General features: G+C 32.8%; 1 protein-coding gene across 1 annotated transcript in view; it reads left to right on the plus strand.

The window, feature by feature from the left end:
• LOC144964559 (uncharacterized) overlaps positions 1-15,447 on the plus strand; it is a 49,182-nt gene that overhangs the window by 15,010 nt on the left and 18,725 nt on the right. The window contains exons 12-26 of the mRNA XM_078898987.1: positions 283-425; positions 1,213-1,254; positions 2,111-2,177; positions 3,198-3,253; positions 3,965-4,114; positions 4,751-4,862; positions 5,719-5,891; positions 6,310-6,397; positions 7,576-7,632; positions 8,930-9,003; positions 10,625-10,802; positions 11,076-11,219; positions 11,902-12,094; positions 13,367-13,604; positions 14,615-14,775. Of these exons, the coding sequence (XP_078755113.1) occupies positions 283-425; positions 1,213-1,254; positions 2,111-2,177; positions 3,198-3,253; positions 3,965-4,114; positions 4,751-4,862; positions 5,719-5,891; positions 6,310-6,397; positions 7,576-7,632; positions 8,930-9,003; positions 10,625-10,802; positions 11,076-11,219; positions 11,902-12,094; positions 13,367-13,604; positions 14,615-14,775 (1,876 nt within the window). The remainder of the gene's footprint in view (positions 1-282; positions 426-1,212; positions 1,255-2,110; positions 2,178-3,197; positions 3,254-3,964; positions 4,115-4,750; positions 4,863-5,718; positions 5,892-6,309; positions 6,398-7,575; positions 7,633-8,929; positions 9,004-10,624; positions 10,803-11,075; positions 11,220-11,901; positions 12,095-13,366; positions 13,605-14,614; positions 14,776-15,447) is intronic.

Consider the following 15,447-nt stretch of genomic DNA (forward strand, 5'->3'; position numbering starts at 1 on the left):
TTAACTGGTACAATACCTGCAACAAAGCTGAGATGATTCAAAATGATCCAAATTCACAGAGGCCAAGTTTCCCCTTGAGGCAACGTTACCCCAGTTGACGGTACCGCTCAATCTATTCTGATTTCGTTATCTCTGAAAAGAATATACATTTTCAAAAATACTTGACCGATACTTCCTTTTTTAAAATAAAATTTTCGTGAAATTTAACATTTTATTCTGACTTCAAGAAGTTATCATTGGGGGATGGGTATGCATTTATATTCCCATGCCTATTCACTGTAGGTGTTCTACGACGCAAATGGAATACTGGAAAGGAACTTGGATAGTCTCGGCTCAAGTCTCCAACAGAGCATGCTTCAATCCGGGAATCGAATGATACAAATACTATTTAGTGCTGAGGGTGATCTTACAGGGTCGTTTTCAAGGTAATATATATATATATATATATATATATATATATATATATATATATATAAACGAAGAGCTAGGATTACCTTAACTTGAGTCATATATATATATATATATATATATATATATATATATATATATATATATATATATGAGTGATGGTGGGTATTTGTAGGTACGAGAGTGCTTGATTACGTTGGTTAGAGCTAATGTAAAATAAAATGGAGTCACTCACATTTATATACACGTACACGTGTTTCGGCTATATATAAATGTGAGTGACTCCATTTTAATATATATATTTATATATTTAATTATTTGACTATTATTTTTAGCACAAGTAGAAATAGGAACAAAGAACTACAATCGATTGCATGTCTCAGAGAATTTATCGAAGGTCCCGCTGCTATTCACAAACAAAAAGCTCTAATTTTTCGCTTTGGCAAGAAAATTTGGTTTTGACAACGCCATTGTTAACTTTTCATAAGTTTTAATTCTTAGCCTTCGAAGAGGGATCATCATTCCTCTGTTCGTAATCTTATATTGAATTATCTAAATATTTAAGTTAGTAGAGAGTGAAAATACTGAGAGCTTTTTATCTGATGGTTTTCAAATTTGGACTACTGGTTTATCGATTTCATTATACAACATTTAAAACATATAATAGGGTTATCTCAAATTGTCGTTATTTTTCATTAGTCGCACTTTATTATCGGATATTGTTCTAATGAAGATGTACAAAGCGTCTATTAAATTTTCGGTTGGTTTGTGGATCTTTTGATTCTATACTGTATTTACTTTTAGGAGTTTTACTTCTCCAAAGAAAAGGACAGGACTTCAAAGAAGGTAAGAGATTCCGTTTAGAATTCACAACATCATGTCTTTGGCAACTTCTGAAGGCACATTAGAAATTTGTAAATGATTCATTGATCATTAATGATTTATAAATATATTTGCAATACAGAACCGCGTTATGTAAGTGCGTTCAATCGCCTCAAAACGGTGTTATGTGGGGGTATACCAGGTATAGAAAATTTACCTTTAGGTCTCAATTATAAAAAAAATCACTCGTTTTAAATTTAACAATACTTGTCGTTTTCACTTTAGATTCACTTGTAATCTAATACAACTCAACCTAGTACCGACTTGAGACGATGGGCCACATTTATACCTTGTCTATGTTATCGTGGTTACCCAGTTAACTGCTGTACTCTGGAAATACACATATTTAAACATTTGGCCAGAAAACTCGTCATACAAAAACCGATCGATTTAAATGACCCTCATCTTGGCAAAAACTCTCAAACCCTGGACTTCGTGAGGTCCAGGTTTTGAGAGTTTTTGTCAAGATCGATATTTGAAGGACGAGATTTTTGGCCAGATTTTTAAATACGTGTCTTTCAGGAGTACGACAGTTACTGTTTGATGGTTTCAGAAAAAAACGTTTTGTGTCATAGTTTATTATTCATTTTAAAGGATTAAGTGTTATCTGTATTGCTTTACAATAATGTCACAGGAAATAATTTTACAATGCTCTCTAGTCATCATACGAATCATTATTTAATAATATTTAACTGTTGTATTCTGTTTATGTCTTTCGCCCTTGTTTTTTTTTATCTTTTGAATCTTTGTTTAGAAAAAGTTTCCCTATACATTTTATATTCTGAATATATCAATACATAGCATGTTTATATCCTCTTAGTTCCCAAGCGCTTAATGGTCCCATCACAGAACAAGCTTCAAGATCAACTGTCTCCAAATATTTCCGGGTAAATTAAAATTGAATTCCCATCACTCTTCCCTTATGGTAGCGTTTAAAGTAACATTTGTTTTCTCGATTCTTGACCCATTTTATTAAATGGTTACAAAAATCACTGCGACATGTGAAGGCATTTGCATCAAATGCAGCTCTTTCTATGTTTAACAATGACGTATTTCTGGGTGTTAAAACAAAGAATCAAAATCGCTTTCACGACATGTACATATATGCACGACGGTTTTGATAAAGGAATATTTTGTTTAGCAACATTATATTTTCTAAACGACTTCATGCAAATTTAAAATCTGGAAATGTGTTTAATAACATATTTAACAGTCTTCATTTTTTTTATCGTGACACAACTAAATTTTAGCTCCAGAGTTAAATCCTATAATTAAAATACCATCCTCCCAAATGAAGGGGGTGCAAAAATCACACTATCTTTAGTTTTAATCAAGTAATTACAAAGCGTCAGTCACTTCAGGTCTTGGACAAGTTTTCATACATAGATAGCAGGATGTTAGACAATTACTCGGTCACTTTCATGCAAATTACATCTAAAGAGATTAAATATGTGACCATCCGCCTCAAAATGGTATAACGTCTTGGAGATTTTGCTGTTAAAATTGAATTATCAGACAAAAATATGAGATTTGGGTTGAGTTTCAATTTTTATTGGAGAAAAAGGAAAATAAATTCATAAATGAAAAAACTAAAATGTTCCAATTCTTAAACGTAAAAATCCATTCATGGCATCTACACTGACACATGCCGATTTGAGGTGGTGGGTCACATTCAAAAATTGGTTAGCTTTATTTTTGTTGACAATTTATTTAATTACAATGTCATGATTTCAGTGAAGTAACAATATTTTTAAAATGCAATTTTGGTACTTTTTTTCCCTAAAGATTACTTTCAGCCTTTCGGCACTGAATGTCAATAACTTTCATTTAGAGAACCTCAACAATTGAGATATTATTTTCCTATTATAGAACGATTACTCATTCCATCATGTTGAATTGTTTCTCAGAAGTCGTTGAGTGATTTGACTTCCAAACTACAGGACAACAAACCCTGGTTTATTCGGTAAGTCTAACTAGTTTATTACATGGAATGACAATGAAAAGATATATATTTTAAAAATTTTCACCACAAATCTACGAAATTCTTCTGTATTAAACCTGAAATTGTCTAAAAATATAATTTTTTCTTTAAATGTTTTCTAGAATTGAAATAAAAAACTCAACAATTTCATATATGTGGGTCTATATGAATAATCTTTTGGTTTGTATCAACATGCTCGTGGTTTGAGTTATAACTGAACGAAATAATTAATGGACTGTATTTAACATTGTTGTAACTAATGGGTTTTTTCGTTGGTTTAAGAGTATTTCCATTACAACAATGAGCTCACAACTACGTGTCCTTATTTGGAGGTCTGATAAGCCAAATTATTTCTGGGGTCATTGTCGTAATGGAAATCTAAAAAAAAATGACGCAAAATATTGTCCATTACAACAATGTTAACCTAGGCCCATAAATGGATTAAGTTATATTTTCTTGAATGGGTTGCTTTTGATACTTGATGTGAGAATCTTGTTGTTTTAGGCAGAAAGCATGTGTTGTGGCCTTTAGATTTATCCCTAATTAGAGATATTGGCTGCATGTTTGGTCTTATCAAAGACCTTTGAGTCAAGTTGTCCAGGAGGACATTATTATTGTCTGCAATTTTCTCACATCCTACTTATTCTACTAACAATTATATAGTTAACATCAATTTCAATTTATTTTCAACAGATGTGTAAAACCAAACAACAAAGCAATGCCTAACCAGTTTCACACAGAAACCGTCATGAAACAATTGCGATATAATGGACTTCTTGAAATTGCAAAAATTCGGCGGAATGGATTTCCAGACAGAATTACTTTTGTGGAATTCGTTCGCCGGTAAAATTCTGGTCTCTAAAGCTTTAGGCGTTGTGGCATTGAGGTGGTCCTGTAGTGCCTCTCAATATTTTATCTCATTTCAGTTTCAAATTGCTTTATCGCTTTATCATTCATCAAATGTTATTTTAATTCAAGTTTGACCCATCGCATTTATCTGGTATTATATCTGGACAAAGCTAAACGAAAAGTGAACGTAAAGTTAAAACTTATATTCACTAATATTCTCGGGCAACTGTGGAACATTCCTTTAGCTATTAGAGACAGTTTTGCAGTCTTGATTGCACATTGTCATCCTAAGTAGCTACCTGTCTGAACCAATTTTCCCAAATTAGAAATACGACATTCCAGCTTTACTGAATTTTTGGAATGTGCATTCATTCTTCTTAGTACAGCACGCAAATCAAAATCAACAATGTTATCCTGTTCACTATAGATTATAGATTTTCTTAATCATTTTAACTAGTCTTTAACCAATTTACGGGATTAAAACATGTAGGTCTATATGTAAAATTGATGATAGGAAGAAAATATCATAAGATGTATGTGGTATTTACCTGGAAAAAAGTGTGTATATATATATATATATATATATATATATATATATATATATATATATATATATATATAATGTTGCAGGTTCAGGGATATTTGCTTCGATCGACAAGTCAAGCTACTTGAAAACCAACAGGAAACCACTACAATTGCAACCAGATCCAAATTACGGGACTTCGCTCTTGGGAAATCCAAGGTAAGAGCGTGATTTCATTACCATTCTGATTTAGATATGGGAAATGCTTTTAAAAGATATATATGATGTATGTTATGCGACTTATATTTGTATTAAGACATTTGTATATGGAGTAACGTCAAGCAACATGTCATTGAGAACATAAGAATCCAGTAACTAGATTATGACCAACATCAGCTCCTTGTCAGATTACAACTAATGATACGTCCATCACTGAAAAAAAGGAGATGAATTGTGGTCCCAGTGCAGCTTATATACTCAGGTTTTATCATATATCTTAAGATAAGTCCTGTCGATGTTCTTGTGAATCAATTTACCAGGGAGATAGTTTTAAAAACGGCTACTTTTTTACATCAATTAGAGATAATTCCTTTATTTAAAGAACAATAAAACATTTGATTGGGATAAATTTGAAGCAAATATGCAGCAATTTTTAACGGTTTTTAAAAATGCAATTGATAATAGCATTGTAATATCCAGTTTCCCTTTGACGAGCGACTGTTGAAAGGGTAATAAAAAGTCATTTATTGTCATACTAGGCCTTCTAAAATGATATTATGATATGATGTTATGACTTAAAAGTGAGACTGTTATAAATGTTGTATTCAAAAATGATATATAAGTTTAAATGAATAGGCTACCTGTTTATGTGTACGGTGTATATTTTTACAGAGATAGAGCAAATAAATAATACAAGCCCTTAACGGATGTCTTGTATTGAATGCCGCAACAAAGGAATTTGCTTATTATTGAAATCTTTATGATCTTGGCATATTTAGTGGATATAAATCGTTTTTATTATGAATGAACCATGCAATCAACTCCATAGAACACCTTCTTCTTGTCTTCATCTCAGATATTTCTCCGACTGGGTCACAAAGAGGTGCTTGAAAGATTGTTGTTTCGGAGACGCGAGGAGATCGATGCTGAGGAAGAGAGGGAAAGACGATTGAGTAGGAAATCTCACTATGATAAAATGAAGCGTCAATCTGGACAATCGGAATACCAGCAAGCTGCCGATAACCCTCAGTAAATTTATGAATAAAAGTTTATATTGTACCACAGCATTTTTAATAATGGCACTATAATATTATTCAAATCTTGCTCTTTTAATTGAGGACATAATATTTCCAATCACTGCGGGAACAAATTTCAGATGCCAAGATACAAGTGAGCAATATTTTTAAAAATCTGCTCTTGAAACGATTTTGATTCTATTTCATTATTCCAGATTGAATTACATGTTTGGAAAAAAACATGTTAATGATACCACTTGCTGTCTGTCTTGTCTTAGTTAAAGCATAGGCTTGCTTTTTCTTATTTGACTTCACAGATTGTTTGTGTAAGCCTGTTATCTTTACTCTTTATCATTTATGGTAGAATATAATATATACCTATTGTATAGAGCATATTCTAAAATATATCATTTTATTTATCTATATTTTAGTTTTCTGCAGGAACTGCGGCAGAAGACTGGGGAGAAAAATATAACTGTGGAAGATGACACTTCTGATACATCTACAGTACAGAGGAAGGTATGATGATTGCAAAATGCTGTAATCATCAGTAGTAGCCAATTACATCTTTGAATATTTTAAAAACCAGAGGGGAATGTGAGGCACTGCCAAGACGGACTTTTGTAACACAGAATAACATTAATAACAACTTATTTTGAAAAACTGTTGAAGAATTTTGTTTTCACAAGCGTCTAGATGTTTTAACAATTGCACAATATTTTACTTTTAAATTTAAGAATCTATGGCCAAGAAAATAGCAGACTTTCAAACGGTCACAAAAGTGTGTGTCAGACTTTTTCACTGCTTTATAACATTGTTACTGCTAAAATTTGGTGTCATACACTTATTTTCTGACACAGTACTTTCGAATTATCAAGTATTTGTAAACACAAATCGATGGAAGTGATAAATTTTTGTTTCGAGTATCATCCTATGTAAAGTTCTTAATTTCCGTACTTTTCATTCTAAGAAAAATTGCGTATTGAAGTTATGTACATAGGTGGTTTATGACATCCAAACTTAAATGTCGCTATTAGGGGAGGGTACATATATGTACAGTTGATATATGAGGACTCTTCGAAAAATATTATGCTGTCGTTATTACTTATTTACTGCTTTTTACGCTCACTCGTGTGTGAGACACTAATGTACGATCTTCACATTCTTCTATCACCGAACAGTCGAGGCAGAGATTTAAAGGATTCGTTCCAGCTTCTTACCACCTCATCCACTCTGACGTAGTATGCTTGACAGGTTTTCTGGCCAGTAAATTTCGTATTGCGTCTTCCATTATTTCAAAATATAACATAACAACTAATAGACGGATATTATGGCTTTAAATTACTTTGATATTCTCACAACGTTTTGATTAGTTGGCATAATGGAAAATGATTATTCATCGGTCCATGTTCAACCATTAATAGGTGTTCTTATATATTCCATAAAATGTTGGTATTCTTCTTAAAGACTTACATTAATGGGGAAGGGTGACTGTCGAATAATTTTCTTTTATTATTACTGTATACCTTGGGATTCGTCTGGTATTATACAGATCGTTGATAAATATTTCTAGTGTATAATTTTGTTGTTTTAACAGGCATTAGTTGAATTATGTGATTAAAAGCTTTATATAAAATTTTATGAAATAGTCTTGTATACTTGTAGTAAATCATATTTTAAAACAATATTTGATATAGGTCCAAGACTGGATGATTGTGAATGAAAACCCAGAAAAACACAGTGAAGACCCATGGGTAAGTAGGCTAATGTTATACCTACATATTACCACCACTACCAAAACATCTATCATCACCAACACCACCACCACCATCATCATCATCATCATCATCATCATCATCATCATCATCATCATCATCATCATCATTATCATCATCATCACCATAATCATCATCATCATCATCATCATCATCATCATCATCATCATCATCATCATCATCATCATCATCATCACCATCATCATCATCATCATCATCATCGTCATCATCATCATCACCATCATCGTTATTACCATCATCACCATCTGCAGTAGCGACAGCAATGGAATCGTCATCCGCATCGCCGTTGGCCCCATTGTGGTCATACTATTGTATCGATCATCATCACCATGGTCTCTTATAACAGTCATATTTACATCCTACAAATTTCGAATGTCCACCTTACAAAATGGTATTATAACCATCGTAATAATACAAATATGTTACATCTTATCCTCCTATCCGATGTTGACGATCAATCATTATTTTCATTGTCAGTATTGTAACTGAGTTAGGACCTTCCTTCTTGAAAATATTCTTTTTGTGACAATTGTTACAATAAAATGATGATGATAATAATAATAATAATGATGATGATGATGATTATGATGAGGATGATAATAATATTAATGATTATAATTAATAGTAATTTATTATTATTATTATTATTATTATTATTATTATTATTATTATTATTATTATTATTATTATTATTATTATTATTATTATTATTATTATTATCATCAATATTATTCTTAATATTATTGTTATTATTATTATTGTTATTATTATTATTATTATTATTATTATTATTATTATTATTATTATTATTATTATTATTATTATTATTATTATTGTTATTATTATTATTGCCATCATCAGTATATCGCACCGTTTAAATCATAAGGTTTGCATATTAAATAGCATCGCTAACTGATATATATATATATATATATATATATATATATATATATATATATATATATATATATATATAGCATGTGTGTCCTAGAATCGAATCTTTAAAAAAAAGACTAAAGAACATTAAAATGTCTTTTCAACAAAACATATAAAAGACACTCATTTAGAAGCGTTATTTATTAGATTATTTTGGAAAGCTACCCCCCCCCCACACACACACACACACACATAACACATTTCTCTTAAATGAACTGTTAGGGCCCTCTCTATTCTGATGAAGCTATGTTGAATGTTCTGGAGGAAAGTTGTTTTTTTAATAAATGTTTTTGATGTTTTTCATTTTGTATGCACATAGGATGACGGAGGCGGCGAAGGTGGGATTGATGGCAGCCTTATGTCAGACGAATTAGATGATCAGTTGTTAGACAGGTAAAATTGTGATTCGATATTGGCCAAAATCCATTTAATGAGTTTAAATCTCAATAGAATAGGTTAAAGCTGGAGGCAACAATAATCACGTAGGACAAATCAGTACCGGCCAGGTACTCAATTTACACTTGAGTGCGGTGCGGAAATGTAAGAAGTGGCATATGCAAATCGAAATATGATCCAACCAATTAGCGAAAGTCAGTTAGTTATATAGGACAATAAGATAATAGGAAAATATTAATCATAGCCCTGATTTTCTTACCCATGACCACATAAATTAGACGGGGAAAATGGAGATTTTTCAGCGCAATATCCAAAAATGCCGCACATTGACTCACCAATTTTACCAAATTGCTACAGGCAAGAAACATTATATTGCCGTGTCTTCTGCCTTCAATAATGTTCAAGCAAACAGTTTGATTTATAAGCTTTCAGATTTAAATGTTTGTAACAGGACCATAGCTTGGGTTGTGGCATTTTTAACTAATAGAGTTCAATGCATAAAATTGAATGTCGCTCTCTTTATTCTAAAGACATTAAATATGGGAGCTCCTCAAGTTTGTGTTTTGTCACCAACTCTGCATACCCTCTACACAATGACTACAGGACTCACTATGACAATACAATTATTAAGTTTGCTGACGATTCAGTTATAAAGGGTTTTATTCCTGACTCAGAGTCGGTTTACTATGAGTCAATATCACTATCCAATGTGCATTTCAGAAGTGGATAAATAAAGCTCATCTTATCATATTCTAATCAGCTGGCAGGCATTGGCGGGATGTCCCTAATGTAAACATAAAAAATGCGGATTAACAGAATGTCTGCAGGAAAAAAAGAAACAGAAAAAAACCAATTGTTACAAACGTTCTAACTAAAATCACCTATTATCTGCTAGAAAGAATGATAAGATGCTTTAAGCTGCATATTGTAAGAGTATTAAACAAAAGTGATAATAATCGCCTTCAAAAAGACTAATTTACTAAACAAGGATCATTTACTTTGTAGCGCTCTCTTACATTTAATTCTTCCAATTTTAGTGCTTGACCCTCTCTCTCTCTCTCTCTCTCTCTCTCTCTCTCTCTCTCTCTCTCTCTCTCTCTCTTCTCTTCTCTTCTCTTCACTTCTTTTACGTCTTACTTGGTATTATCTATTTTTCTTCTGCATGTGTCAGATTCAGATTGATTTTTGATATCTCAAGTTGATTTGATGCAACCCTTCGACATAATGTGGCAAAAAAATTAACGGGGTGAACAAGACGGAAAGCATCCAATTTATAGTTAAAATGGTCAGACATATCAACTTCTATAATTTTTGTTATAAAACAGACCACAGTCTGTGACAAAACAATTATGTATGTTTGTATGTATGTATATATATATATATATATATATATATATATATATATATATATATATTGAGGCATAGTTTTATTATATGGCTTTCTACATTCAAATCCCCAGGGTTTAGATTATCTCGCTAATATCAGATTGAATCAAGGGGTCATATTATAATATATATATATATATATATATATATATATATATATATATATATATATATATATATTATATATATATATATATCACGAAATATCATTTTTTTAATATTCTTTTGAAAGAAATCTATGGGATAGGTTCCTGGTGGTACCTCGAGATAACCAAGATGACCATCCTAATTTCCTTCGGGCAATGAAAGGATTTAAGGTTATCTGTTACATCCTGATATTTGTCATTGTACTTAGCTGTGCTGTGGCTACGAAACTCTCCATACTGACCATGGCTACGGGGAAAGTAAAAGTAAGTAATTATCTGTTTAGTACGACTTAAATCTTCGATATGGCAAATAAACGGTGCGTTTATTAAAACGACAGTAGAGATTAACATATTTCAACATATTTAGACTACCTGAGAAATTAGACACATACATTTAATAAACGGGTTTGATTGCAATAAAATTGTGACGTGCATTTTTTTATTTTTTTATTTTTTGTAATCTGAAGCTACAGGATTCACATTTTTTTTCTTTTTTTTTTTTTGTTTTGCCCGCACCCGATATTTATTTTTCGCCAGAATGCCAAAGCTGGAGAGACCAACCCAAATATGACATTGTTGTTAATTGCCATATGCTTTCCCTACCTGTCAAATCTCCTGACCTACTGTAGTAAATCCCTGTTTGGTGGAAATGGATGGCCTCCCTTCAAGATGATTGTGATGGTAAGCAAATGCATTAGTAGGTAGGCTCTCAATTTGATGCATATTTCCCATTTTCGTTACTCTTTCTTGTACATATACAACTTTTTCCAGTTTTTTTCTTCTGCTCTCTCTCTCTCTCTCTCTCTCTCTCTCTCTCTCTCTCACACACACACACACACACACACTCACACTCTCCGCCCTTCTCTCTTTCACTTATTTGTTTGATCATTTTTCCTAAACTTTAAAGAATTTTCTCTTTATTAAAATAAAGTTACATTGCACTTGGGTTTAGACTAAAGGATATTCATATATCCGCTAAGTTGAGGGAAGATACGACGGCTATTCGAACCTTTAGTTAAGTGTAGGTCCCACTTTCAAAATGTGATTTTGCAACTAGCTGCCAATGACGGTTAAATCAAATGAATAAAAAAATATAATAATTTATTTATTTATCGGGGGGGGGGGGGGGGAGGGGGGGGGGGCAATTGACATATTTAATCACAAAAATAGTTTTCAGAGATCTTACCAGTTGAGCTTGAACACACTGCATGCGGGACTATGTTTGCTTGTTTTTCGTGTCTCCCCCCAACCTGGATATCATGAGAGTATTGGTAGGCATGGTGTAATTCGTCTTTCATAAAGTTTACTTTGCTTAGTGTTTTCTGGAAAGTCCACTGACTAATGTTTTATCACGTTTTTATAGATCTTAACAGTTGAGCTTGGACACACAGCTGGACTGTGTCTGCTTGTCTTTCGTGTCCTCCCCAACTTGGATATAATGAGAGCATTGATAGCAATGACGTCAATCTTCGTGGGGCCTTCTTTTATGAAATTTGTTTTCACATTAAAGAAAGGTCACATGACAAAGCTGGGAAAGTGTCTTCGCGTGATGACTGGTAGGTTGTTAGTTGTTAGTCTGCTGACAACAACCAGAAATGAAGTGAGTAGGAAAGTGCCAGAAGACAACAGAGAATAAAAACTTTCGCGGCGGAGATGGGGGCTTGAACCCGCGATCTTACTCGTACGACAACCCGCCTGGCCGGGAGATCGTGTCTCTACCGTATGAGCTATCCACGATTCTCTGTTGTCTTCCGGCACTTTCCTACTCACTTCATTTCTTGTTATTATCAACATAAGTGCCTGGCCCACTCCCTAGTCTGCTGACAGCAATCCCTGTGTGGCTTTGTCGTCTTGTGGCATGACACTCCTCATCGGATCGAAAGGTCCAGGTTCCGAGCCCCGCTTTGAGTGGCGCATAGTTGAGTCCTTGGAAAATGCTCTTTACTCACATTATCTCACCGTGTAAACTCGGGTGTAAATTGAGTACCTGGCCATTAACAGCATTGTCTTTCCGAAACAAATTGTAATATCACCAGACGTTATGTCTCATCTTACATGTTAAATGTTGCTGTTGGCAGGAAACGGGGAACCCCTTGTAAAGCGCTTTGGCCACGTTAAGTGGATGTTGCACTGTATAAATGTTCAAGTTTATTTAAGTTTGTTTACTGTGCTTAAATCATGTTCCCCGCTGTCTCAAGTCAGAGTACTATTAATGCTGTAATTTTGATTCATAGTTAAATATATGAAACCTAATTTTACCTTGTTTTATGGTTGGTATAGATTAAATATCATTTTTTTTCATTCAGTGCAAAATCCTCAAACTTGATCACTTTTAATATTTAGATTCAATTGTTGGCTTTCGGTCCACGCCGAGGCACTACTAGTTGGATGCATTGGGTCACAATTATTTTTCCTGCATGAATAAATGATGGACAAGTTACTGGGAAACTACAGTTTTCCCTGCTCAAAATAATGAAAATGTTGCTGCTTGAAGCTCGAAGGAAAAAATATCGATAAGTATTGAAATGTAAGCTTCAATTTCTTAAACGAGGACAGATTATGTGGACAGGTTTCCCCTTTATCCCCATTTGACTGCTCAAAATGTGAATTATCGTGACAATCCGGTATCATGGCGGAGCAACCCCGTTGACGAAAAGTGAATTTAAAATCAAAATATTTAGAGATATGACATTTTATTCATTTTTTTAAATAGCTTCAAAAACTTACCCTCGCTTGTTCAGTGGAACAACTAAAATTTTATCAATTGTGTATACAATGCCATATTTTCAACACATTCTAATAGTTTTTTATTTCAAAAATGTAAACAGCTTTCTTCTGCATGGGAATCCAAATTCTGAGTCTTGTCTGTTGCTCTTACGTCCGCTTCTCCATGACGTCATTGGAGCAGCACATTGTAAGACGTCCTGCAAATATCGACGACGCCTCTATGGTTCAGAGACCTGGCTCAGAGGAATTCACATTCAAGTGGGAGATTATTCTGTCTTTACTTTTGATTTCATTTGTGTTTTGGGAAAATTTTGTGGAAACAGATGTGAAGATCCTCGGGTATGTTATTTGTTTACAGATGACTTCATGATAGTCGGTATATTAATCATTGCATCTTCGTTGGTGGTTTAATTGATCACCGATTTTATGCGATTAATAAACAAAAGTAAATAGTTTATACATAAAGCGACACAGACGTACCGTTTTGTATGCATCGTTTACACTCATTAATGTAGGCAAAGCTACTCAGACATGATTTGGCATAATGTGTACCTACTTTGTGTAAATAATTACTGTTATATTCAAGAATTCGAATCACCCCTTCAAGGGGAACACATTTTTTTTTTTCAATTATATGAATACCTTTTCGTTTCACCCAATTCTACGAACCAAATCAGGATGCAATCATCTAAGTATGAAGGAATATCGATAATCAAGATACTCAATGAAATAAGTGCCACGTCAATAGAAAAATCATCTTTGCTAACGCGAATAATTCCCTGTTGCAGGTCTGACTGATTTCCCAAAATGGTTGCAAGCAGGTTGTTGTCAATTTCGTAGAAAAACCTCACGTGATACTTTCACGGGCTTAATTTTGAGTTTTTTGCGGGCTTTGATATCGTTTTGATTATGAAGCTCCCAACGCTTTTTTTCCCAGAGCATCATTCTTTGAATGAGATATGACAAATTTTTGTTGGCAGGATTATTTAGACATTTGAACACAGTAGTGACACCTTTGTATTTGTACGTCCTCTGAAATGGAAGAGCTAGTGCAAGGTTACCAACAGGGAAGCAACATGGTTTGATTTCATTTTTATCATAACAAGTCTAGTTGCAGCATTTTGCATTGACTACTGAAGTTGTTTTTTGAAATCAAATCTTCTAAGGGAAATAATCAGAGAAAAGTATGCTATAGTAGTAATTTTTTGACAAAAGTAGAATCCTCACTAGATGATTTTGTATACTTGATAATCATCTGTATATATTATGTTTTGATGAATTATTAATTAGAAATTATTTAAACATTGAGATAATTTTTAAGATAAAAATTCACGATCTGTATATTTTAGATGGTCATTGCCTTTCAATGCATGGAAGAAAAACGTACATGTTATCAGACAACGCCTGTACATTATTGTCAGTATGTGGAAGATTACCTGGTCTGTGCTTTTTGCGGTGGTTATGATCGATAACTTTGATTTCTCCTTAACCTTTGAGCCTTCCCAAGCAAGTAAGCATATATATATATATATATATATATATATATATATATATATATATATATAGATAGATAGATAAACATTAGAAAGATAATTAAGATAGTTTGACTTCTCCAATATATAAATATATATATATATATATATATATATATATATATATATATATATATATATATATAAAGTTAGTTGATTAATTCTATAAACGTCACACGTGTGTCTCAATTAAGTTTTAAAATTAGATACTATTGAATGAGACCGATTGAGAAGTAATCGATTCCAAAGCATATCCGGGTCTAACTATTTTTGAAGCACTCAAACCGACGTTCACATAAATGCAGGTCTGACACCCGAACGCAATTATGGGCCTAGTTTAACATTGTTGTAATAGGCAATATTTTGCGTCCTTTTTTATTTTCACTACAAGAATGAGCCCATAATGAATTGACTTATCAGACCTGCAAATAATTGCACGTCGACTGAAACCCATTCCTTGGATTTTCATTGTCTAGAAAATACCAACTTAAAATTGTATCCCTAAATTTGCTTCAACGATTTTGAAAAAAGAAGACAATAACATGTATATACTTTAAGACTCAAAGAAAGAAAATGATATAATAGAACTGATGAAGTTTGAAGAACGATAATTTGAATTCCAATGTGATCATGATCAATTTTAACATTAC

Source organism: Berghia stephanieae, chromosome 2 (genome assembly GCF_034508935.2).
Source record: "Berghia stephanieae isolate SIO BIC M18660-M18661 chromosome 2, UCSD_Bste_1.3, whole genome shotgun sequence".
Lineage (NCBI taxonomy): Eukaryota > Metazoa > Mollusca > Gastropoda > Nudibranchia > Aeolidiidae > Berghia > Berghia stephanieae.